The sequence below is a fragment of the Monodon monoceros genome, unplaced genomic scaffold (assembly GCF_005190385.1).
Source record: "Monodon monoceros isolate NGI ecotype Baffin Bay Population unplaced genomic scaffold, NGI_Narwhal_1 Super_Scaffold_9, whole genome shotgun sequence".
Classification (NCBI taxonomy): Eukaryota; Metazoa; Chordata; class Mammalia; order Artiodactyla; family Monodontidae; genus Monodon; species Monodon monoceros.
This window is the reverse complement of record NW_021703786.1, coordinates 22,830,084-22,855,632: the sequence shown is the minus strand read 5'-3', so window position 1 is coordinate 22,855,632 and position 25,549 is coordinate 22,830,084. Positions and strand designations below refer to the sequence as shown.

Sequence of the window (25,549 nt, the reverse complement as noted above, 5' to 3'; positions counted from 1 at the left end):
CACACACACACACACACACACACACACACACACACACACACACACACCGGGCCTTCTCTCAGGTTACAATATGCCTGGTACATCCTTCCCACAAGCTGGCAAACTCATATCAAATAGCTCTGAAACTTCACCTCTGCCTCCATAAACACTTCTCAAATTGATGACAGAAAAGGTGAAAAATCACCACATGGCTTCTGACACCCAGGTAAAGCTCACAGACTTCATTAAAAACAACCACCAGCAACAAAAACAATCCAATTTTAAAAATGGGCAAAGGACTTGACATTTCTCCAAAGATATACAAATGGCCAATAAGTATATGAAAAGATGCTCAACATCACTAATCATTTGGGAAATGCAAATCAAAACTGTATCACCTCATATTCATTAGGATAGCTACTATTTAAAAAAAAAGGGCTTCCCTGGTGGTGCAGTGGTTAAGAATCCACCTGCCAGTGCAGGGCACGCGGGCTCAAGCCCTGGTCCAGGAAGATCCCGCATGCCTCGGAGCAACCAAGCCCATGCGCCACAACTATTGAGCCTGCGCTCTAGAGCCCGTGAGCCACAATTACTGAGCCCGTGCACCACAACTACTGAAGCCCCCGTGCCACCTAGAGCCTGTGCTCTGCAACAAAGAGAAGCCACTGCAATGAGAAACCCACGCACTACAATGAAGAGTAGTCCCCGCTCGCCACAATTAGAGAAAGTCCGCGTGCAGCAAAGAAGACCCAACGCAACCATAAATAAATAAATTTTTTAAAAAAAGAAACCTACACAACAGAAAATAACAAGTCTTGGCAAGGATGTGGAGAAACCAGAACCCTTGCACACTGCTGGTAGGAATGTAAAATGGTTCAGCTGCTGTGGAAAACAGTACAGTGGCTCCTCAAAAAATTAACCACAGAACTACCATATGATACAGCATTTCCTCTTATGAGTATAGACCCAAAAGAACTGAAAGCAGGGACAGACATTTGTACACCCATGTTCATAGTAGCATTATTCACCACAGCCAAAAGGTGGAAGCAACCCAAGTGTCCACGGATGGGTAAACTAAATGTGGTGAGATAAATATATAGCAATAGTATTCAGCCTTGAAAAGGGAGACAATTCTGACACATGCTACAACATGGATGAGCCTTGAGGACATCATGTTAAGGAAATAAGCCAGTCACAAAAGGACAAATACTGTATGATTCCACTTATATGAGGTACCTAAAGTAGCAAATTCAGAGACAGAAAATAGAAGGGTGGTTGCCAGGGATTGGGGGATGGGGAGTTACTGCTTAATGGGGAGATGGTTTCAGTTTTACAAGATGAAAAGTGTTCTGTGGACACTATGGTGGTGATGGTAGCAAAACAATGTGGATGTACTTAATGCCCCTGAATTGCCCACTTAAAAATGGTTCAGTTTTTTTACCAGTTAAAAAAAAACCTTGAAAATCAAAGAATCATAATTCCACTTGCACATGTATTTTTAGATTGTTATTTTATCCAGTTTATGAGAGAGAATGATGCTGTCTAGACCTCAGTTTCTAATCTGAAATGCAAACATACTTGTGAAATTTCAGTTACATTTTTTCTCTTTAAAAAATAGTGCTTTTTAAAATAAAACATCCAACCTGAAAAGAATTAGCTGTATGATAGAACCATAAACAAAATGTATAAGCATTTGCTTTAAAGAGAACAACCTGAGTTGGGTCTTAGAAATAACAAACATTGTTTTATATAGATCAATAGCCACTTTTTGCTATGTGCCCAGTACTGAGGGATAACACCTCTCCTTTCCCATAATCTATAAAAGGCGACTCTATGTGGTAAAGTATTAAATGAAGTATAGTGGGTCAGAAACAAATAGTGAAAAGAGAAAATGAATTTCCGTCTTTTTTCAGCAGGTGTTTGTTAATACAGTGGAACTAGGGAAAGTCACGCTCAAGGGAGATGAGCACTCAGATGCTCCGCAAAACCTTCTCCCAGGTACCTCCAGACCCTGGCCCCAAACCTCCCGGCCGTACATTTCCGACCCTGTCATTCCCTTCAATTCAACAGCTCTCCACAGTTGCTCAATCAGGCAGGAATGAGGCTCTCCATTGTGGCAAGAACTACTTTACATGCACTTTGGTGAATACTCTTCCCTCTACCTGTATTCCCTCCCCACCAAATCCTATACCTACCATAGTCCTATCCTTCAAAGCCTATCTCAAATACCAACTCGTAGAACTATGACATGAAGATGATTCCCCAAGAGAAGTGGTATCTCCTTCCTCAAACTCCCTTTCTAGTCTTAAAACACCCAACATCTATTCATAACTATTTGTGTTCTTGTTTTATCTCTCCAACTCCATGTTACAAGTTCTATGGCTAAAATAGCAGGCTTATTCACTTTCTTCTCTTTTGTTTTCCAGAGAATACACTCATTATTCAGGTTTATTCAATATATAGGAGACCCAAGGCAATTTACAACTTGGCTAAAGAGAAAAATTAAAGACAGCTGAAATACCTGCTTGGTACTGTTTTAGGCGCTGAAATGTTGTGATTTAGCAGAAAATCATAACAGCATGGTAGAGTAGTATAGACTATGGAGCCAAGCTGACTATGTTTAAACACTGGCTTTGCCACTAACTTGATGTGAACCTCATGGAAGTTACTCAGATTCTTTGGCCTTAGCTTCTTCATCTGTAAGACGGTGAGACTATCACCTACTTCACAAGGTTGGTGTGAAAAACTGAATTCATACACAGAAATACACTTAGAACAAAGCTTGCCAAATAGTGCTCAATATGTATTAGCTGTCATGTTTATGATCATTATTTTTTCTCCAAAAATCAATCTCTCCATTAGTAAATGGAGAATATCAAGCTAGACTTCTCAGGTTTCTTTCAACTCAGGGATTCCATACATCAGTGCCACATGACACTGAAGATGTCAGAGATCACTACGAGCTGACAAATGGGGACAGGCTTCATAAGAGAGCTAGAACCCAGAAAATGGGGTTTTTTATACAGAAAGATGTAAGCTGAGTAGAGAAGTGTGAAGGAAGAAGACATTCTAGGGAGGAAAGCTAGAAATAGCAGTCTAGGGAGTTAGAATAAGTTGGAACATAAGGAAGATAATTTGGCAAGAGTTTATGTTTTGGACAATCAAATAAGATACGATCTAAATGACTTTAAAAATAGTGGACTAAAAACAACTGATTATAAAACTACATTATCACTTGTGTTTTGGGAGAAGAAAGATTTCTAGTGACAGCTGATCACCACCCACTCTAATAATCTGCCTTGAGAACAACTCACACTATAAATCTGTCGGTTCTTTAACAAGAATCTGTTCAAAACCCAAGAATTTCAACACATTCTTCTAAAGCCAAATACAAGTAAATGCTGGATTACACTTATTTTAAAAGCATCTCTCTTCTCTCTGCTGGCTTAAAGAAACTAAGAGCTGATTACGTAAAGATTTGATAAAACTAAAATATAAAGAACTGTACTCTTCCACAAATTACACTAAATTATTACAATGTAAGTCAGTTCTTACCATTTCTCTGCTCAAAACCCTCAGACAGTTCCCATCTCAGGCAGAAGAAAAATGAAATCTTCACAACAGCCTAAAAGGTCCTGGTTGTTCTGTGCTTCCCCCCACGCGCACCCCCGTCCCCCCAGTTCTTCCCTGACCTTATCTCCTACCACTCCCTCCTTTGCTCACAGTGTTCCAAGCATGCTGATCTTCTAACTGTTCCTCTAACAGGCCAGCATTGTCCTTTGCAAGGTCTTTATACTTGCTGTTCCCTCTGCCTGGAATGATCATTCCTCCAGAAACTAGCTGGGGTCACTCCCTCACCTCCTTCTAGTTGCTTAAATATCAGCTTGTATGTAAATACTTCCCTGACCATGCTATTTCAAAATGCAACACCTCCCCTTCCCTCTTTGCAGCTTTATTTTTTTACCTAAGGCATTAATTACCTTCTAACATATGGTATAATTTATATATGTGTTTTCTGTCTCTCTTTCCCTCACTAGAAAGTAAGTTTCATGAAGGCCGGGGTCACACACCTCGAACAGTGGTAGGGAAGAGGCACACAGAAGGTATCAACAAAAATATTTCTTGAGTGAAAAAATTGCAGATTAGGCCATATAATGCCCCTTCTGGGTACAGGAAAATACAACATACATTTTTTTCCCTCCACCGCTTAAAGTCTAAAAATTAATTTTGGTATGAAAGACTTATTGCCCACCTTCCACTGGGCTTGGCTCTGGAAAGTTAAAGTGAATTAAAGCAGAATCTCTGCTCTTTAGGAGTTCGGGGGTGTGTATACAGGGGACAATAGATATACAAAGATCATTTACAAAAAGCAATATGTATGGGAAGCCAGAGGAATGTGAATGACTGACCAAAGGAGTGAGGGGCAAAGCTTCCACTAAGGTGATAAGGAAGCTATGATTCCCCCAAACTCTCGACTAGTACGACTGTTCTTCCTTATATTATTGGCGCGTATGCTTGCAAGTCCATATAAATTATTTACCCACATCAGATAGGCTCCTAAGTAGGCCGCAAAAAAGTTTGTGTGACGATGGTGATACTAATCACGGATGTACTCAAAGCTACACCAAGATTACCGACTATGTCTTTTACTGTCCTCAGATTTGGCAACTTTTCCCTATCAGGTCCCCCGACTTGGAGACTAGCATCTGCTAACTGCTGCTGGCTTGGGTCAGAATCCTCCCCGCGGGTATCCCTCACCCGGAGCCCAGCACCCTGCAAATCCCTTCCCTTGCAGGGCGGGCGGCCGGGAGAGCGCCGCCTCCGGAACGCCGCCAACTGGGCCTCGTTAAGAGCTGCGGGAGAAGCGGGAGCCGTGGGAGGACGGCGAGGCTCGGAAGGGCCCCTCGAGGTTTCAGTCACGCACTCCTACTACTCCCCAGCCCCCTGCGCCTCGGCTTCCCCGAGGCTCCGCCGACTCTTTGTTAAGAGAGGCCGCGGTTCCCTGGCCCTCGCTAGGCCCCACAGTTGCCTTGCGGTGCCCCCGAGGGCTTACGGCCCCGCGTCCAGACCCACCTCGCACAAACCTGCTGCTGCGGCTGCAGAGGCAGCTACTACTACCGCCGACGCGGAGAGAATCCCACGGCCCGAAGTACGAGCGGTCCAGACACCGTCCCACCGCGCTCCTCGCTCTCCGCCCCCTTCTTCGCCGCCGCCGCCTCCGCCGCCTCTCGGCCCGTAGCTGACGCGAGGAAGGGGAACAAAATCGGACATGCGCAGTGCAGAGCGCGGGCCGAAGGGCGGAGCCTGATCTATGGCTCCCGGAAGGCGCCGCGGGCTCCTGGCCCTAAAGCTCCAGACTGCCTCACAGACACCTCAGACACCTAACAGGCACTACTGCTGGATGAAGAGTGTTCATGGCCCGTTTAGGAAGTGGGCCTGGAAGTGAAGAAAGTAGCACTGACTGGGAGCCGCCAAAAAATCCCAAGAAAGAGGCTCGAGTGGAAACCACATGTACATAAAATCGTCGATCCTCTAAAGTCCGCTCCTTTGCAAATGCGACCTGGGCAAGATTTCCCCGCGTGCCTCTGGCCACGTGGTCCCGTAGAGCATGGCGACTTTTAGCATCCGGAGCACGGGTTCAGCGTGATGACAACTTGACTGAACCCTAGTGGAGAGCACAGGGATAGGCGCGGGCAGTTCCGGCCCAGGGGCCGGGCTTATGCAACTCTCCCAGCTTCCACACCTCGCCTCAGCTGGGCGGGGGAGGAGGAGGTCTCGCTCGGCCCCCTGAGCTGTGTCCCGCCCCCGCGCCGTGCGCAGGCGCGGACGGGCCGCACGCATTCTACGTAACGGCTGGCGGAGGCTACGTGAAGAGTGTTGCGGCGTGACTGAGCTACCTAGTCAGGCTGTGTCCTAGAGGCGTTGAGGGCAGTGAAACCGCAGTGACCCGGCAGGCGGTGGCCGGCCCGAGAGGCAGGCAGGGTAAGGCGGCAGCCGCAGGAGCGCTGGGCCGGGTTCTAGCACTCGGTACAGGTAGGGAGCGGGCCGTGACGCGCTAGTCGGTGGGGTCGGGCTGGGCCGAGCAGTGACGCTGATTTGCGTGGCCTAACCAGGTCACTTTTCCCACCCCATCCCGTAAGTCCAGCCTATGGTGACATGCCTCGGTCCCCGCGCCTTCTCGCCTTTCCCGACTTTCTTAAAAACAAACCAGACTTTGTCCACCCCAAGGCCCATTTTTTGTTGGGAGTTCTGATCGGGGTTGGGGTGACTTTTAACGGTTTTTGGGAACTTCCAGAACTGTGAGCAAATGCCAACCCACAGGGCAAAGTTAGAGCAAGCCCACAGCGTGCCAGCAGGAAGAACGGAGCGTAGAATTGATTCTCCTTGCTGGGGAAAGACTAGACCCCGCAGGCTTAACAGAAGCAGCAACCTCTGTGGTCCGTCTTCTCTGAAGGTTTCTAACATGACATGTTTTTATCCAACATGTGTAAGGAGACGAGAATGTCTCCATGATCTCCAGAAGCCTCAGGGTCTGGCCATTGTCAGAAAGGCCTACTCTAAAATGCCAACAAGGAATGATTCCTGCACTTAGTCCTCTTCCGTTTTTAAGTCCAGACCCAATCGCTGAGACTGCCAGGTGAGCTAGCAGAAGAAATCAGACCAGACTTGTTAGTGCTGGGGTGCCCTGCTCCAGGAGTCTCAGGACTGCCTCTCAGGCAGGGAGTTGTGCGTTTGAGAAATGAGTTGACAGGTGCACCAGACAGACTTCTGAGAAGGAAGGCCAAGGCACGGATGGCTTGGATAATTTTAACCTAAATATCCTTAAAGGAGCTCTGTTACAGGGCTGAGTTAACTTAGAAGTGCTTCTGTGGTGTGAACGTTCTAAGTGGAAATTCACTTTGAAATGACCAGACCTTTTGTCAGGGAGTTAATCAAGTTGACTGTGCCAGTGTTAACCTTTATTTGCTTCTATTTGAAAAAGTTTAAAACTGAGATCTGAAAGAGAAACACTAAAAATGAAGTATTTTTACACCTTAAAGGGCGTTTATAAGGCACAGTGGAAGGAAGTAATGGGAACTGCTATTTATTGAGTACCTTCTATGTGCCAAGCACGTATCTCTTGTAATATCCACTACAGCCCTGTGAGGCAAATAGTGAATGACTATCCCTTTTTTGTATGTGGGGAACAGGGGTTTAAGTAATTAGCCCAAGGTCACATGGCTGGCGAATGGTAGAGCTGATGTTTTGAACCAAACCTAACTCCACCAACATACGTGCTCCTTTTCATATGTCTTCCACTTTTGACTGTGAAGCTAAGGGTGTTTGGAGACACATCGCAAGCCTCTTTGAGGTTGTTGTCAAGAGGGCAGCTATGTTTCCCCATAAAATGTCCCCTGGTGCTAACCTCAAAGATCAAATATTGGAAAGGATATAATATTGGCCTATCCTTGGTGGCATTTCTCAAATCATTGGTGCCTTTCAAAATTTATGAACTTTGTCCAATTTTAAGAACATTTTTTGAGCAGCCGTGAGTTGCAAGGTATTGGGCAATAGCCTTTGATATTGAGCCAATTTCCTTTATGAATTTATGGTGTTGTAAATATGAGATATAGAATATTCGCTATGCCAGAGCACCTTGAGAGATCAGTATTGGTTGGCCAGAAAGTTCTTTCAGTTAGTGAATGTGTTGTTCAATAAAGTTCTTCATGAAAGTGAAAAATGTGTCTCGTTTGAACTTAAAGCCGAACGAACTTTTTGGCCACCCCAATACATACTCCCTTTTGCCACCCATTCACTCTGTTAGTACTCAGCTCCCTGCATCCTGGCTTTCATACTTACCACTTCCTTGCAGTTGCCAATAATGACTTCCTTATTAACATTGGGAAATTTTTGGTCCATATCTTACTTGAACTTTCTGCAGCAATTGAAACCGAGCTCTGTTTCCTTCTTAGAAATATGCTTCTCCTTTGACTTCTGTGCTACCACTGTGACCAAAGTCTCTTTTTCTTTAACCATTCCTTAGTTTCCCATTCCAGTTCTCCCTATTATGCACAACTCTTAGCTGTTATGATTTGTTTCAAGACTTTTTGGTGCTTTTTTTTTTTTTTAAACCTAACTCTTAATACTCCCTGGGGATCTCTTCCATTCTCACACCATCTCTATTTCCAGCTTAGGCACGTATCCTGAACTCCAGGCTTATACTTCAAATGCTTCCTTTCCTCCCTTTGTAAAATAGGTTATAATACCTTTTAGGATATTGTGAAAATTAAGAGATAAATGTTAATCATCTAACATACTGCTTGAAAACACTTAAAACTTTTCAACAAGTATTAAATTTAATTTATTGCCTTCCCCCAATTTTTTCGCTCCTTTATTGTTTTTTATTTCAAGGATGACTTTGTCCAGCTGTTAAGCCAAAACTTGGAATCACCCCAGATCTTCCTTCCCCACATTCCTTATATTCAGTCACTTTATGCTGACAAATATAATTCTTAATACCTGTCAAATCTGTTTTCCTGTTCATTCCCAATACCACTGCCAGTTCAGTTGTGTTTTATCTCTTATCTAATGATCTCAGCCACTTCCTATTTTTCCCACCTCAGGTGCCCTTTTCTAATTCACCCTCTGTTTGAGCTGTCAGGGTTAAATTGCAAATCTGATTGTGTCACTCTCTTACTTAAATCCTTTAGTTGATTCTAATCATCCAAACTTCTTAGTGTGGTATTTAAATAAGGGTGATCAAATAAATAAATAAATGAGGATCATCATGATCTGGCCTGTGCTGGCCTTTTTAGCCTCATTTCCCCCATTTGGGTCTACAAACCCAATGTTCTATCATACCAAACTCCTAAAATGCGCTGTTTCAGCCCTCTATGCTATAGCTGTTCCTCAGTCTGCAGTGCCTCTTCTTGAGTGCAGGAACTATCCTTTTATTTTATTTTTTAAAGAACATTTTATTATAAGAACGTAATAGAAAAATTAGAAAAGTATTCAATATAAAGAAAAATAAAGGCAAAACGTCCGTAATCCTATCGTACATAATAACTACTATTTATATGTAGATGTATGTATGACCTTCTAAACCTTTTTGTTTGTGTATTTGCTTCTAAAACAACTTGGCTTCTAACTTCATTCATAACAATTTTTAATAAACAAAATAAGTTTGTTTTTTGTATGTATGTGTGGTTTAACCGGTTTCAGATTTTCCCTGTCATACTGTAACTCACGTCCTTGAAGCTAGGTTCTCTTGGCATAGTATCTGACATGGTGATATGCTTAGTGAGGGAACATTTTATTTGATATGGTAGGATCATTTTATGAAAAGCAGTGAAAGCCAGAGGAGTTTTATATTATTCTTTGGGTAATTGGTTAGCCTTCATTGGTGATTGAATCCTTATGTAACAGAAGTCATGTTTTAGAAGGATAACAGTAGTTTTTAGTGAGAAGTAGGGAGTAGGGAGAGAGTTGAGCAGGGGAGACCATTTAGGATAATACTGTGGTTCTTTAGTAGGTGGTGTTAGCAAAAATTGCTGCTTTAAATAAGTAACAAAATCACTGCTACTGGCTTACGTTGGAGATGCTGCCTGAGAAGTGGATGATAGCAGGGATTCTGGAGGCAAAACTGGCATCAGAACATAGCTCTCTGTCACTTGGTGGTTGTATTACTTAGCATTTCTGTGCCTCATTTTCCTTATCTATGAAATGGGGATGCTAATAAAACCACTTTCTTCAGAGGGTTGTCATGAGGATTAAATTAGTTGCGTTTTGTAAAGTCTTTAGGACAGTGCCTCGCACTTTGTGTCTTAAACATGTACTTTGATGATGATGATGTGCACACATAAGGTTGATCTAAGAATGAATAGCTTTTCCCTTCATGTAGTATTTTTATTACAACCAACAGACAGTTGCATCTCATTCTTCTTTCATTATCCCTCTCCCAGTTTCTATATAAAGCTTTTTATAGGCGTTCAGAAACTGCGTACTGAATACACAGTGTAAATGGAAACCAACCTAAAGAAATTAAATGACTAGTACAAGATTTTACAGATAACTAGTGAGAGAGTCCAGACTAGAACCCAGGCCTCTTGAACCTCAACTTATTATTCTTTATACAATGCTATCTGAAATGAACAGTATTAAATAAGAGAAAAGTGGAAGAGTCTTAGATTTAATTTTTAACTGTTTACAAAATGTGATCAGTATGTGTAGAATGGCAGTCCACTTAGGGTTTTTGTTTTTGTCTTGTTTGACTCATTTTTAAGGGGCAATGAAAGCCTTCCATGCTTTCTGTGTTGTTCTTTTGATATTTGGGAGTGTCTCTGAAGCCAAGTTTGATGATTTCGAGGATGAGGAAGACATCGTAGAGTATGATGATAATGACTTTGCTGAATTTGAGGATATCACAGAAGACTCTGTTACTGAATCTCCTCAACGAGTGATAACCACTGAAGATGATGAAGACGAGACTACTGTGGAGTTGGAAGGGCAGGATGAAAACCAAGAAGGAGATTTTGAAGATGCAGATACCCAGGTAAAGGTTCTTTATTGATTTCTTGGGGAAGTGGAAGGATGGGACAATGTGTAACTAGCACTTTTCCCAGACATTAAAAGTAATGCCCAGGTCTAAGGAGACCTTTACCCTCTGGTATGCTCATTTTTATTCAGTAGGTGGAGCTCTTCTAAATGTCTGTGGTATGTTCTCACCTTTTACATTCAACAAAAAATGAATTGTATTTTTCTTCTCTATGGAAAGCCTGGATGGAGGATGATGGAGTGGGGGTGGATATGTATTGGTATGTGGGTGGGTGGGAATTGTATCATTTAGAACTCAGGGTTCAAATGCATGGGGGGGTCATCATTTGTTTAAAATATGTAAGATCTCTGTGTTCTGTGCTTGCTGCTTTCATGTTCTTTTTTCCTTGCAAATGTTGTCTATAAAAATGAGATAAAATTGCTGGTGATGTTAGTGGGGGAAAACAGATTGTGCCTCATTTTCGTAGGAGGGAGATACCGAGAGTGAACCATATGATGATGAAGAATTTGAAGGTTATGAAGACAAACCAGATACTTCGTCTAGCAGAAATAAAGACCCAATAACAATTGTCGATGTAGGTATACAGGTTTTGAATCCCAAACTAACCAACAAAATATCTTGCTGTCATTAACCTCAGAAATATAATTAGTGACACGTAGCTGGTGTTGTTGTAATGTGGGAGCCATGAAAGAGTTTGACATCAGTTCTTCTGATGCAGTGGACACACGGAAAAACAACCTGTATCTTTTGTTGGGTTCTTTTTATATAAATTTATTTATTTTATTTTTGGCTGCGTTGGGTCTTTGTTGCTGCGCGCAGGCTTTCTCTAGTTGCGGTGAGCGGGGGCTACTCTTCATTGCAGTGCACAGACTTCTCATTGTGGTGGCTTCCCTTGTTATGGAGCACAGGCTCTAGGCGCACAGGCTTCAGTAGTTGCGGCACACGGGCTCAGTAGTTGTGGCTCGCGCGCTCTAGAGCGCAGGCTCAGTAGTTGTGGCACACGGGCTTAGTTGCTCCTTGGCATGTGGGATCTTCCTGAACCAGGGCTTGAACCCATATCCCCTGCATTGGCAGGCGGATTCTTTTTTTTTGGCAGGCGGATTCTTAACCACTGTGCCACCAGGGAAGTACCACAACCCATATGTTTTTATTTTAGCCTTCCTAGTTTTATTTACCAAGGAATGAGGAGGATAGACGTTGGGCTTATTTGGGAGGTGGGACTCAGAATCAAGGTGAATACAGAGGGCTTTCCAGCGTTTCATCCCATTTGATTATCCTCATATTTCCTTAAAGAATCTTTTACAAAGATGACCTGGAAGGACTTCCCTAGTGGCGCAGTGGTTAAGAATCCGCCTGCCAACACAGGGGACACGGGTTCGATCCGTGGTCCAGGAGGATCCCACATGCTGCGGAGCAACTTTGCCCGTGCGCCACAACTACTGAGCCTGCGTTCTAGAGCCCACGAGCCACTACTGAGCCCACGTGCCAAAACTACTGAAGCCCGCTTGCCTAGAGCCCACGCTGTGCAACAAGAGAAGCCAATGCAATGAGAAGCCCGCGCACTGCAACAAAGAGTAGCCCCTGCTCGCTGCAACTAGAGAAAGCCCGCGTGCAGCAATGAAGACCCAACGCAGCCAAATAAATAAATAAATAATAAAACCTTCATTAAAAAAAAAAAAGTAACACTGAAAAAAAAAAAAAGATGACCTGGAAAACCAAAATGGGCATATTTTTCAAAGTATAACCATATTCAGTGACAGTTATCTAACGTATCCACTTCTGTTTATGGGTTTTCTCATTCTCCTTCATACCTTGAGTTAGACTTCGTCCTTCAGCCTCAGCCAACATTAAATGGAACGATTGTTCTTCTTTAGGTTCCTGCACACCTCCAGAACAGTTGGGAGAGTTATTATCTAGAGATTTTAATGGTGACTGGTCTGCTTGCCTACATCATGAATTATATCATCGGGAAGAATAAAAACAGTCGCCTTGCTCAGGCCTGGTTTAACACTCATAGGGAGCTTTTGGAGAGCAACTTTACCTTAGTAGGTAAGTTAGGCTAATACAAGTCTAGCCACCTGTTTGAAAACTTTCTGGTAAGAACTGCTTATTCTGCTCAGTGTAAGCATCTAACTACTTTCATGGACTGCTGAAGAGGCTGCTTTTTTTTTCTTCTCTCAAGGATCCCTTTTTTGTTAGGTTTTGCATAATGAATCAATTGCATTCATGAAATAATTTTCTCACCTTTCATCAATCATTTGCTGTACAGCTTCAGATAGAATGAGACAATCAGTGTTATCAAAACAAGTTGATAAAAACCTGGCCAAAAGCAAAGAATTTTGACATTTTAGGTAGCTTGATAAATGCTTTCAATTCATCTTTTAGAAATTAGAAGTCCTTCAAAATTCCTTCAGGTTTTAGGCACTTTAGTGTCAGATCCACTGTAGAGATAGATGTACAAGATGTACACTGATACCTTAGAGGAAGTCCTGTAATGGTGTAGTGTAGGGGGTAAAGTAGACTCACTCACCTTCACTTCAGTTTGGCTTTAAACACTTTGTTTCCCTTTGATAGCAAGCAAGTATCCATCTCTTCTGCCCTTTAGCAGGACTGTGTACTAACTATGTTGTGCTAGGTACTTTGCATACATTGTTTCTTATTTAATCTTTAGAACAATACTGTCAGTTGGATATAGTTTCTGTTTTCCTAAGGAGGGAACTGAAGTCCGGAGAAGTGTTAAAATTTGTCTAAGCTGTTCAGCTGCAACCATGATATTAGAACCTAGTCTACCTGCTTCCAAAGTCCATGCTGTCCACTGTACCATATACTATTTCAGTACTTTTTGACCTGGAAATTAGGAAAAAAATAAGCAGCCTTTAATGCCTTCTACTTCCCTTGGCGTGTTTTCATTTGGTGTGTCAGTCTGCTTTACCTTGTAAAGTTGGACACATTTTTTTATACATTAATGAATTAAATGAAGAGAGGAAATTATTGGAATTTGAGCTTTTTGTAGCTCTTAATACCACTGTTATCATTTTGCTGCAGGAAAAACAAACTTGGATAAAGTTAAATGAAAGGAAACACAGTGAGGGAGTGTTGAATAGTTAGTATTAATGGTATTTTTAATTCACTACATAGGTTTTTTTTTTTTTTAACTTTTGGCAGAGACATTTAGACTGACTTTGCTCCATTTTGTACCTACTCTTGAGATACTTATATTCCAAGCTGAATGTCGTTAACTAACAAGGACACACAAGTAATGCTAGAGTCCATAATTTTTTAATGGCAACAATAAAGCATTTTAAAAGTAAAAGGAATAATGCCCATCTGTTGTAATCTATGTCTAAAGGAGAGTTCTATAAGATAGATAAGTATTGTTAACCTAAAGGTACCGTCATTTTGGGGTCAGAGTAGAAGGGTGTGTGGTGATTAGGCCCCAACATTTCCAGTGAATCATGTTAATGGTTTTACCCCTAGGGGATGATGGAACTAACAAAGAAGCCACCAGCACAGGAAAGCTGAACCAGGAGAATGAGCACATTTACAACCTATGGTGTTCTGGTCGAGTGTGCTGTGAGGGGATGCTTATCCAGCTGAGGGTAAGTAGGGAATTTCTGGTACAGTGTATATCTTCCTTTCATTTTTTCCAGTGTGATCCCAAGTCCTGTAAGATCAGTGTCTCATTTTTTTCATGTTTGACTTAAAATGAGATCTAAAAATCATCTTTTGGGAATTCCCTGGTGGTCCAGTGGTTAAGACTCTGCACTTCCACTGCAGGAGGCCCAGGTTCGATCCCTGGTCAGGGAACTAAGATCCTGCAAGCCACGCGGTACGGCCAAATAAGTAAATAAAAATCATCTTTTTTAGTGACTGGCAAATGTAGAGTATATTTGATGAAGCATTTGCGTCCCCCTCCAATGTCTTCTCCTTGTAGCAAACAGAAGTTGCAATTGTTCTCTTGGGCTTTTTTTTTTGTTTTTTAGTTCCTCAAGAGACAGGACTTATTGAATGTCCTGGCCCGGATGATGAGGCCAGTGAGTGATCAAGTGGTATGTATTCTTCCTGCTGGTTTTCTCTGTACAGATTGAATTCTTAACTTCTTAGAGCTTGTTCTATTTCTTGCCAGGATTATATTTGGACTTTCTAACAACTTGTGTCCCTTGCCCAAAAAATGGAACCTTTTCTATCTAGACAGATCATCTTCCACTCAGTGTGAAACTGGGGGTGGAGGTGCAGGTGGGTGTGAGGAGACATATGTGCTTTTTGTGGGGATAGAGGTAATACTCTGTCACCAGGTAGATCAACAGAATCAACCTGGATGATGGAGGGAAAAACAGTTGTCACAGACCGTTTGCCCTCACATCTGACTCTGCTTTTGGTATCTGCTTTTATCTTTGGCAGTAGGCTGGGTTTTTTTTTTCAAATATTTTTTGCCTCAAGTAATACATCTTGGGCTGAATGAGTTCATAACACAATATGGAGACCTTATTGTTTGGTATACTTTCTTTCCTTTGTTAAATTAACATGTTAATCTGAAAATTGTGTCCTTCATTAGAAATGCCACATTCCCCCTCCCTTCATTCTTCCAATAAATAATTGTGCTGACTCCCACTGCTGCAAGAAACAAAAATACATGAGACAGTCTTTTATATAATCTAGTAGAACAAGAAATGTATGCATATATATCAAAATACAAAGTAGTATTTGGTTAATAAGTGCTATATTGGTAATATAATTAGGTACTTTTTATTGCATTGAAACTCAATTGTTATTTTAAAGGTCTTACTGTTAGTTGGAAACCTGTTGCTTTTATTTATTTTAATTTTTCTAATGTGGCCGCTGATGATTTAACCCACGAATTTTTAGAGCCTCCTCAGTTAAAACTCAAGGGAGGAAGTTTTGCTGCATCTTCAGCCATCTTTTTGTAGAAACTATTTTTTAGAGTGTTGTGTTAATCATTTTCAGTTCTTTCCTGAGGTAGATTTAATCTTCTCTTTTCCTCTGAGCCAGCCAGCCTTTTACCTTTTTTGCTGTTTTGGGGTTTTTTTTCCCTGCAATGAAAAGCAGCCTCAACAAACATATGGGTTTTTTATATTTTTAAGCCTTTTTATGTGGGTTCTGCTTAAAAGAGCAGAAAACCTTTTCTTTAGCAGCTGACATCTTGCCAGATCTTTGCTATATTTCCCTTCATTAACATTTCCCTTCTTCCACATATATACTGGTAAATTTTGACCCAAACTTTTAAAGATATAGTTAATAAGACAAATAGGGCCATGTTTTATCATACCAGACTCTTTAGGCTATAACTTTATCTCTCTGGCCCAATGTCACGTATTAAAAACTGTTTAACCTGCCTCTGGGGTGTTTCCAACACCAACAACCAATTCTCTGATTCTCCAGATACCAGTTGGGTGTCCAACAATTCAATTCAATTCTGATACTATCTACTTGGAGTTAATGCTAGATCCCACAAGTTAAAGGTCTCATTCATTCCCACAAGATTGCCCACACTTCAGATGCCAGTTGCAGGCCCCAGGCTACCGTACTTCTGACTGCCCAGCTATAAATCTAGAGTTCCCACAGCCCTCCCCTCAGATTCAATAATTTTCTAGAATAGCTCAGAGAACTCAGGAAAACACTTTACTTACATTTACCAGTTTATTGTAAAGGCTACAATTCAGGAACAGCCAAATGGAAGAGAGGCATGGGGGTGGGGCGGTGCACAGAGCTTCCATGCCTCTAGAGCTTGGGCCCCTCTTCATAGGGTCATTTAGGCTGTTGGCAGAATTCAGTTCCCTGTGGTTGCAAGTTCCTATTTTCCTGCTAGTTGTCGCTGGGAACCGCTCTTAGCTCCTAGAGGCCATTCTCAGGTCCTTGCCGCGTGGTTCGCCTCCACCCCATAGCCCTTTCACACTTTCACCCTTTCTTCAAGTAGGGTCCAGTCCCTTTTGAGGACTCACTTGATTAGGTCAGTCCACCCAGGATAGTGTCCCTTTTGATTAACTCAAAGTCACCGGATTAGGGACCATCTGCCATGTAACACAGCATAATCATGGTAATGATTATACCATCACATTCATAAGTCTTGCTCACATTCGAGGGGAGGATGTATACACCAGCAGGCAGGCATATTGGGGGCTGTCTTAGAAATCTGCCTATCACAGAACCTAACAGGTGAGTTTTGTTGGTTTTTTTTTAAAGCAAATAAAAGTAACCATGAATGATGAAGACATGGATACCTATGTGTTTGCTGTTGGTACTCGGAAAGCCTTGGTACGACTACAGAAAGAGATGCAGGATCTGGTATGTCAGGTTCTTTTTCAAATAATATGTCGAAACTGTGCCTCTTTATTACATAAATGTTTGACTTCAGAGCATAAAGTAATTATATCACTTGAACAGTTGTATCACTTTGAAATAGGTCAGTACATATTCTCTTGAGAAAAAACATCCTTGTGCATAACAAAATATCATGTCTTACTTTCAACTACGTCTTCCTCTAGAGTGAGTTTTGTAGTGACAAACCTAAGTCTGGAGCGAAGTATGGACTGCCTGACTCCTTGGCCATCCTGTCAGAGATGGGAGAAGTCACAGAGGGAATGATGGATACAAAGGTAAATACAATAGAAGACATACATTTGTAGACCATTTACGGGGCAGTCTCCCTGAAAGTTACACTGTACAAATTCTTCATTTTATCTTCCTTTCCCACACAACCATTAAAACACTTTCTTTAAACAATAGATTCACTTGTCAAAAAGACAGTTTTATTAGTCAAGAAATTCTCTCTAAATCAAGAACAAATTGTCCCTAGGATTGCCAATGGCTTTCAGGTTTTTTGAAAAAGGACTACTACTTTAATCCTTATCACCGTGTCATTTAGTACGTTTGTTAAAGTTTCAGTTTGTGTAGAAGACGGGTATATAAAGAGCTATTTTTTTCCTATTGGTTGTGTATGGTAACAGCACATCTTAGTATCATAAAAATATAGGGTAGCTCAAAGACAGTTCTAAATGTAAGTTCTGGGTGATGTGGTTGTGAAGAATTCCTAAAATTATTTCAGATTTTATGTTCATGCTTTCACTCGTATTTTGAACACTATTTTGAGATATATTTTCAGCTGCTCAATTTTGATCATTGGTGTGACTAAAGAAGGGCAGTAGTTTCATCATAGGGAGAGTCCTTATTTAAATTTAATTTTTTTTAAGCTTTAGCCTTCATGACGTGCAAAAGTAAGGAGAATTAAAGAGTGAATATCTATGAAAAAAGAGAAGTGCATCAAACCTACTTTAAAAAAATAATTTTCTTTTCTTATTTCAGATGGTTCACTTTCTTACACACTATGCTGACAAGATTGAATCCGTTCATTTTTCGGACCAGTTCTCTGGTCCAAAAATTATGCAAGAGTACGTATGAAATAAAAATATTGAAATCAGTTTTCTTCACTAGCTTTCTGTGTTGAAACACCTGCAAGGTGCTTCTGCAATTTCCCTTCCCAAATGAGTGAGGGAAGTTGGTGACAGCATGCAAGTTTTCCTTTGCTTTGACTGCATGCATCGTGAAGGTAATTGAAAACCTATGGGGGACAATCAAATAAGCCTCCCCAGTTTGCATGTGTCACCGCATGTATGCATCACCCGTACTCAGTGAGGTAAATGAGAATCTAACAGAATGGCTAATACTAAGAAAATACATTTGGTAGTCTCTGTCCTTTGTAGTCTAGGGTGGTTGTTTTTTGGGGATTTTTTTCCTTTTTAATTTATGATGTGAATCTGTGACGTTTGATTTGTGTTTGATTGCAGGTGTATGCATTTTGTAATTCATGGCCTTTTCCGGCTTTCTACTTTGAATGGTTGAGTGATTATATTCTTTCTAGTGTATTATCAGACACCCTTAATGCCCGTAAAGTTTCTGGCTTTATAGTAATATTGTTCGAATGTAAATATTCAGGGTTTGAATTTGCTGTTTGATTTCACATCCTGTTGCAGGAGAGCATATTTAAGTTTACCCTTGGTGTAGAATTGGTTCTGACCTAAATTTTTGGCTAAGGACTGTGGAGTTGAATACAGTTAAAAGCCAATTTAAATTTTAATTTTGTGTCAAAATCACTAAGGTAATCAAAATTACTTATGCCTCTAGATGGTGTTGCATCATCCTTGCCTTGCTGAACTCAGTAATAACACTTGGGACAAAGTATCACATTGCGGCATTCATGGAGCATTTTGTGTGTGGGGGGAGGTGTGGAGGGTTGAAAGTCAAAGATTGCAAGAGGATTCTTTGAGGAGTCAGAACTAAATTATATATGCTATAGTAGATTATTTCTCAACTTATTCTGAGCCTGACTCAAAAATAAGATCCTTCATCATAGGAAAGATAGATTAAGAGTTAGAAATAAAACATAAAAATCCATCAAAATATGCCTTCCCTTGTGGCGCAGTGGTTGAGAATCTGCCAGCTAATGCAGGGGACACGGGTTCGAGCCCTGGTCTGGGAGGACCCCACATGCCGTGGAGCAACTAGGCCCGTGAGCCACAACTACTGAGCCTGCGCGTCTGGAGCCCGTGCTCCGCAACAAGAGAGACCGCGATAGGCGATAGTGAGAGGCCCGCGCACCGCGATGAAGAGTGGCCCCCACTTGCCACAACTAGAGAAAGCCCTCGCACAGAAACGAAGACCCAACACAGCAAAAATTAATTAATTAATTAATACACTCCTACCCCCAATATTTAAAATATGGGCCTCATACTTAAATACAGGCTCATTTCTGGCTCCCCAGCTGAGATGGAATTATCCTGCCTGGAGGGGACATCGCTGGAGGTGTTGAAGGATAGGATAAAGATACTTGGGAATGCATCCATCAGATAGACGAGTGGACCAGATGACCTGTAAAGCTCCTTCAGGCTCTGAGATTGTAATTAACTTGGGGATGCCAAGCCAAATACTGTGCTGATTATTTGCACAGTTATCTGTTCATCTAAGTGAATTGGGTGACTTATGTGCATGGAAAGTATCTCTCTCTTGCGTTCCTTCTAAATAGCTCTTTCTTTTATGACAGGGAAGGTCAGCCTTTAAAGCTACCTGACACTAAGAGGACACTGTTGTTTACATTTAATGGTGAGTGTTCTGTGTCCTGTCTGAGTTCTTTGTTTTCTGTGAGATGATCTTAAGGAGAGTATTGTTTCTTTCTAAACAATAGCTATAAAAAACTACATTAAAACTAACCCCAGGGACTTCCCTGGCGGTCCAGTGGTTAAGACTTTGCTTTCCAATTCAGGGGGTGCTGGTTCGATCCCTGTTCAGGGAGCTAAGATCCCACATGCCTTGCGGCCAAAAAACCCAAAACATAATAACAGATTCAATATTGTGACTAATTCAATAAAGACTTAAAAAAAATGGTCCACATCAAAAAGAAAATCTTTAAAAAAAAACCTCATGCCAGCTTATTGGTTTTTTGGTTTCTTCAGTAAGAGATCCTTTTATATATTTTAATTTCTATTTTCTGCTGTATTTTAGCTGCCTAAGAAATTTGGAGAAAGGAGCCTATTAATACAAAAAGAAAAAAAAATTAATACAAGAAGTATGAATGCTGCCATTAACTCAATAGGAAAATGGTTTTGTTTTCCAGTGCCTGGCTCAGGTAACACTTACCCAAAGGATATGGAGGCTTTACTACCCCTGATGAACATGGTGATTTATTCTATTGATAAAGCCAAAAAGTTTCGACTCAACAGAGAAGTAAGACCTGCAGCCTTAAGTTGGAGCCTTTTATTGTGTTTTTCCCCCCAAGGGGCGGCGGGGAGGGGGCCCAGCTTTCGATTATTTCAGTGATTTTATCTTTGCTAGTTGACTTAAAAGTGCTACATGGGAGTGGTTTTATGAAAGAATATTAAATGGGATTTTGTATCTGTTTGGATTGAAATGGAATTCTTATGAATTGCTTTGTTTCCTGGGGAAAGGGCAAACAAAAAGCAGACAAGAACCGAGCTCGAGTGGAGGAGAACTTCTTGAAGCTGACGCATGTGCAAAGACAGGAAGCTGCCCAGTCTCGGCGTGAGGAGAAGAAAAGAGCAGAGAAGGAGCGAATCATGAATGAGGAAGATCCTGAGAAACAGCGCAGGCTGGAGGTAAGACAAACTTTTCTTATCACTGGGGTAAAACTCAGATTTATAAGGATGCCTATTTGTGCCATATTGGCTGTTAAGGTAGTTCTGTGTAGGAATGTACACAGGCTAAAAGCTTAGCATTTTCTCAGCACTTGGGACAGTTGATAGCGCTGTAAAAAAAAGAATAATCCTTCCTGTTCAAACCATGTTAGATTGATCCTCAATCCTGGAGAATGATATGAATTATCCTGTTCCCCCAGCGTAGGCCCTTTTTGAAAGTTCCACTATCATTTTTCAAGCCAAACACATACTAAGGTAGAAAGAAATTTGGAATTTTAATAGAAGCCAGGACATGTGCCCTATGGTCCACATAAACTTGTTTTATAAAAATTTTATTTTGATTATAGAATTAGAGAATTCTAATATTTTTTCTTTGTATTTTGTTTTCTATTTTGTACATAACTAGAATCTCAAACTCAAGAGCTTTTTATGGCTGTAGTCTGTTATGTTTCAAACATCAGCATGTTCTCATGTTTTGTGAAGTAAGATGCTGCAGTCCAGCTCTAAAATTTTAAACCTTGTAAATGCTGATCAAAAAAGAGGAGAACAAAGTTCTGGGAAATGTGAATTTTAATGTGAATAACCTCAAGGATTGAAGAAAATTCTTGTAAGTGGAGGAGGCAGGCTGCCAAGAAAAAGTGAGCCCCTGGACTTCCCTGGTGGCGCAGTGGTTAAGAATCCGCCTGCCAGTGCAGGGGACACGGGTTCGAGCCCTGGTCCGGGAAGATCCCACATGCCCTGGAGCAACCAAGCCTGTGCGCCACAACTACTAGAAGCCTGTGCGCCGAGAGCCCGTGCTCTGCAACAAGAGAAGCCACCGCGATGAGAAGCCCGCGTACCTCAACAAAGAGTAGCCCCCAGTCCCCACAACTAGAGAAAGTCCGCGCGCAGCAACGAAGACCCAACACAGCCAAAAATAAATAAATTAATTTTTAAAAAAGAAAAAAAAAGTGAGCCCCTGTGTGGCACTTTAGTTGCCGGTAGAGTCATTAATGCTGTTGAGTGAAGTGCCCAGAGTACCACAGCCCTCCTCTCATCCTTTCTCATCAATCTTTGGTTTGGTTTGGTTTGGTTTAGTTGATGGGTATTTTTCCCCTGAAAATAGAGCTCTGTGTTTATGCAATCTTCTTTATAAATATAAATGGCTTTTTAACAGATATACAGGAAGAATCTACATGGACTCATTAATAGATAATGCCTTTCATTTTTCTATGGAAAAAAAAGTTCTCCAGTTATTTCTAGAGTTTGAAACTATAGTAGGTTTAAGTAAAAGAGGGGCCCAGAACTTAAGTCAGATTGTAAGTTGCTTGTGGGTGTAAACCATGTATTTTTTTTTAGAACCACCACTTTATAGTATCTAGGCCTAGGTACCTTGTAAAAAGATCCAGTGAATTAAATGGGAAAAGAGCCAAACAAAACACAAAAAACCCTATAGTGAATTTCTGGCTTGAATGGCTCATTTATACCAATGATCTGGACCTTCCTGCCACTACTGGTAGAGCCTTGTTTTGTTTTGTTACATATTTAATTTGAAAAGTATAGAGAAACATATACACAGACATTAAAATTAACCTTAATTCTACCATGTAAGAACAATGTAACATAATCCTTCAGTTCCCATCCCTAAAACCAACCACTGTTAATACTATATAGTTTATTTAGTCCCTCAGCTGTGTATATTCAGTGTACTTATTTCATTTCTTAATGTAGATCATCTTATAAACTTTTTATATTAAAAATATAGCAATCTTTCAAGAAAGTGTCTTTCCATATTCTTTTTTTTTTTTTTTTTTTTTTTTGCGGTACGCGGGCCTCTCACTGTTGTGGCCTCTCCCGTTGCAGAGCACAGGCTCCGGACGCGCACGTGCAGGCTCAGTGGCCACGGCTCACGGGCCCAGCCGCTGTGCGGCATGTGGGATCTTCCCGGACCGGAGCATGAACCCATGTCCCCTGCATCGGCAGGCGGACTCTAAACCACTGCGCCACCAGGGAAGCCCCAGCAATTCTTATAACTACCTTCTGGAATGTTATTTGTGGTGCTAGCCTAAATAGTATAGGCAGTATTCTAGTTTTGACTTTTTTTTAAACAAGTACTGAAATCTTAGTTTGCATTCCCTCTTTCTCTCTAGGAAGCTGCCTTGAGGCGTGAGCAAAAGAAATTGGAGAAGAAGCAAATGAAAATGAAACAAATCAAAGTGAAAGCCATGTAAAGTCATCCAAGAGATCTGAGTCCTTATGCCACCTGTAAGCTCTGAATTCACAGGAAACAAAAAATACCAGTTCATTTCTTATCTTAAAGTTTCCCAGTGACTGAGAAATCCTTATTTCATCATGTGTTCTGTTTTTGGTTTGGAGTTTTACAAAGGTCATAGATACATTGGAAGGACTCTGTTACAGTAATTTTCTTCCAGATAATCAAATTATTTTGATTATTTTATAAAAGGAATAATATATGAAATCTGTGTAGTTTCAAAACATCTTAAAAATTATAACATGAATCAGTACTTTTAGTGCTTGATATTTGAAGAAATATCATGAAATTTATAGATATATAATTAGATTGTTGCTTTTTGTTTAAACTAGGCAGTTGAAATGGCTGTGAAGACTGACTCTAAACCAAGACTCCACAGATAACTATTGGAATTGCACAATAAACATTGCTTGGTGTTCTCTTCTGTGTCTACGTTAAACTTGTAAAAAAATAAAATCTAGAACACTATATGTGGTGTTGAGATTTCAGGGGCTCAACAGCCTAGTTCAGTATATGTTTATAGGTGGGCGGTGCTGATGACAGTATGATAGGATATGTGTAGGCTTTAGGATACTTACATGTATGTGGAAAATTCTAGGGATAGATAGTACAGGAGCACGGTTTCCTCCTTACCTGATACCATGAGCTAATGACAATGTGAATGCTGTATTTTAAGTGGTTGTATGTTTTCTTGAGTAACAAATGCATGAAAAATTAACTGCTTCACCTAGATGAGATCAGTGGTCTATGTGAAGTCACAAAAGTTTTCCTTCTTGGTCGCTGCAACGTATGGGATGTTCACGGAGAAGCTCTGTTCTCTGTGTTATGGCCATATCCCTTTGCTTCTCCTTCTGCTTGTATCTCTTCCACAGTTGAGGCTGGGTATATTCTTTCAAAGAAATAGCCATGAATATGCATAAACATACTTTTAAAAATGAACTTTCCTAGACTATTGAGAGTTCCTTCTGCCTCTTGAGGAAGGAACTCTTGGGGGAGAGGCCCATCTACCTGCACAAGCATTTAGCTTGTTCAGATCTCTGCATTTTATAAATGCTTCCTACTAAGAAAGCATTTTTTAAGTCACTGCTTGTACCAGGTAATTTTTGCTGGGGATGGGAAAGGGTTGGGTTTTTTGTGGGAGGGGGTGGGTGGGTATTGTTTGTTGATGCTTTATGTGCAGGTGTGTTCTGAGGCAATAACAAGTTGCTGTGAAAACAGCATGTGCTGCTGCCTTTGTAACTGCATGGAAACTTTTCACATGGGTTTTTCTCTAGGTTAATGCAGAAATGTATAAACTGGGAGATGCAAATGTAATATTTTTTTTAACAGTTCATGAAATTAAGTTATTAAAATAACAAAATTTAATTACCTTAATGCTATATAATTCTAGAATTAGCCTTGTTTTACAAACCTTTAACTTGCATTTTAGAAATCAAAGTTGGTATGCTTAGCTATCTTTTGATTAATAAAAGCTTTCTTAAAGTCCCACACATTTGGACCATGGCAGCTAATTTTGTAATTTAAGCATTCGTATGAACTACCTATGGACATATATTAAACTAATTGACAAAAGTCTCAGAGTGCCGCCTTTACTTTTCTGGGGTTGCCCTACAAGAGTATAAGCCCATAGTTGTTACCAGTTTTTGGTGTTTTGTTTTGTTTTTGGCTGTGCTGCACGGCTTGCGGGATCTTGGTTCCCCAACGAGGGATCAAACTCGAGCCCTCGGCAGTGAAAGCGTGGAGTCCTAACCACTGGACCACCAGGGAATTCCCACTAGTTAATTAATGTTTTATATTTTTAGAGCCCCATTATGTCATTGATGGGCTTCTCCCCAAAGTCCCCCACTAGAGTTAAGACACCATTGTCTCTCCTATGACTGAGAGGACAAAGAGAGGAGAATGTTGTTGACTGTCACACGTTGGAAAACCTGTCTTGTCCTCCAGTATTGTCTGCATTGCCTGGGCACTTAGCAATACCACAACAAGTGCTGGACTGGAAGATAAAGACTTGGCCTTTAGTGCCAGCAAAACCAGTTACCAATCCTTTGACTTTGGGCAGGTCATTAACCTCTTTGAGTCTCTGTTCTGATCTTCCTTCTACAAAGTAAGGGAAGTAATTATTTTCTCTACCTACCTCACATGTAGGTCAACACTAAGAGGTAATATATGTAAAATTCTCCTGTAAATGGTAGCACTTCAAAAAATGTATCATCTAGGCCTATTCTCCAAGTGGTGTATTTTTGCTTTATTCTGTTCTGCTTTTCTTTCTCTCAGTGAAAACCAAGCAGATCCTTCCAGAGTTCTCTAACTTTATCTGCAAAACTTGACAGGGTATTATTGGGGCGGGGCGGGGGGGGGGATAGTTTACAATTCTGTTTCCTTAATAATAGAAACTTTCCTTGTCAGGCACCAGATGTGAAACTCTTTTCTTTAGATGGAACTTAGACCAAAGAAAAACATTAATTGGCTTTCTCATTCCACCCATCCAATAGGAATTGGAAACATGAACATTACTTAGAGCAGTGTTGTACAAGGATCTAGTTTTGGTGTGAGGGATGAAATACTGTACTTAATCACCCCAGAGTCTCTTTCCTTACTGTTCCTGGCTCCATGAATTCAAAT

At 41.0% G+C, this 25,549-nt stretch overlaps 2 protein-coding genes and 1 non-coding gene across 5 annotated transcripts in view; 2 read left to right on the top strand and 1 right to left on the bottom strand.

The window, feature by feature from the left end:
* Positions 1 to 5,228, bottom strand: part of DDX42 (DEAD-box helicase 42) — a 53,116-nt gene extending 47,888 nt beyond the window's left edge. The window contains exon 1 of one of the 2 annotated variants that reach the window (XM_029211403.1): positions 5,053 to 5,228. The gene's annotated coding sequence lies outside the window, so the exon portion shown is untranslated. The remainder of the gene's footprint in view (positions 1 to 5,052) is intronic. The other variant, XM_029211404.1, reaches the window with a different exon arrangement.
* Positions 5,229 to 5,836: 608 nt separating this feature from the next.
* CCDC47 (coiled-coil domain containing 47) lies at positions 5,837 to 24,505 on the top strand. Of its 2 annotated transcripts, none has more exons than XM_029211401.1 (13): positions 5,837 to 6,012; positions 10,242 to 10,510; positions 10,980 to 11,087; positions 12,388 to 12,562; positions 13,991 to 14,112; positions 14,497 to 14,562; positions 16,715 to 16,816; positions 17,017 to 17,127; positions 17,834 to 17,919; positions 19,569 to 19,627; positions 20,139 to 20,248; positions 20,470 to 20,637; positions 22,806 to 24,505. In XM_029211401.1, the coding sequence occupies exons 2-13, from the start codon at positions 10,247 to 10,249 to the stop codon at positions 22,884 to 22,886; spliced, it is 1,452 nt and encodes a 483-aa protein (XP_029067234.1). In that variant the 5' UTR covers positions 5,837 to 6,012; positions 10,242 to 10,246; the 3' UTR covers positions 22,887 to 24,505. The 2 variants fall into 2 exon arrangements, with proteins under 2 accessions (XP_029067234.1, XP_029067235.1); XM_029211402.1 differs by having other exon boundaries at positions 5,944 to 5,961.
* Positions 14,248 to 14,320, top strand: TRNAG-UCC. Its single transcript has one exon. It is a non-coding gene; the product is annotated as a tRNA-Gly (tRNA).
* Positions 24,506 to 25,549: the final 1,044 nt, after the last annotated feature.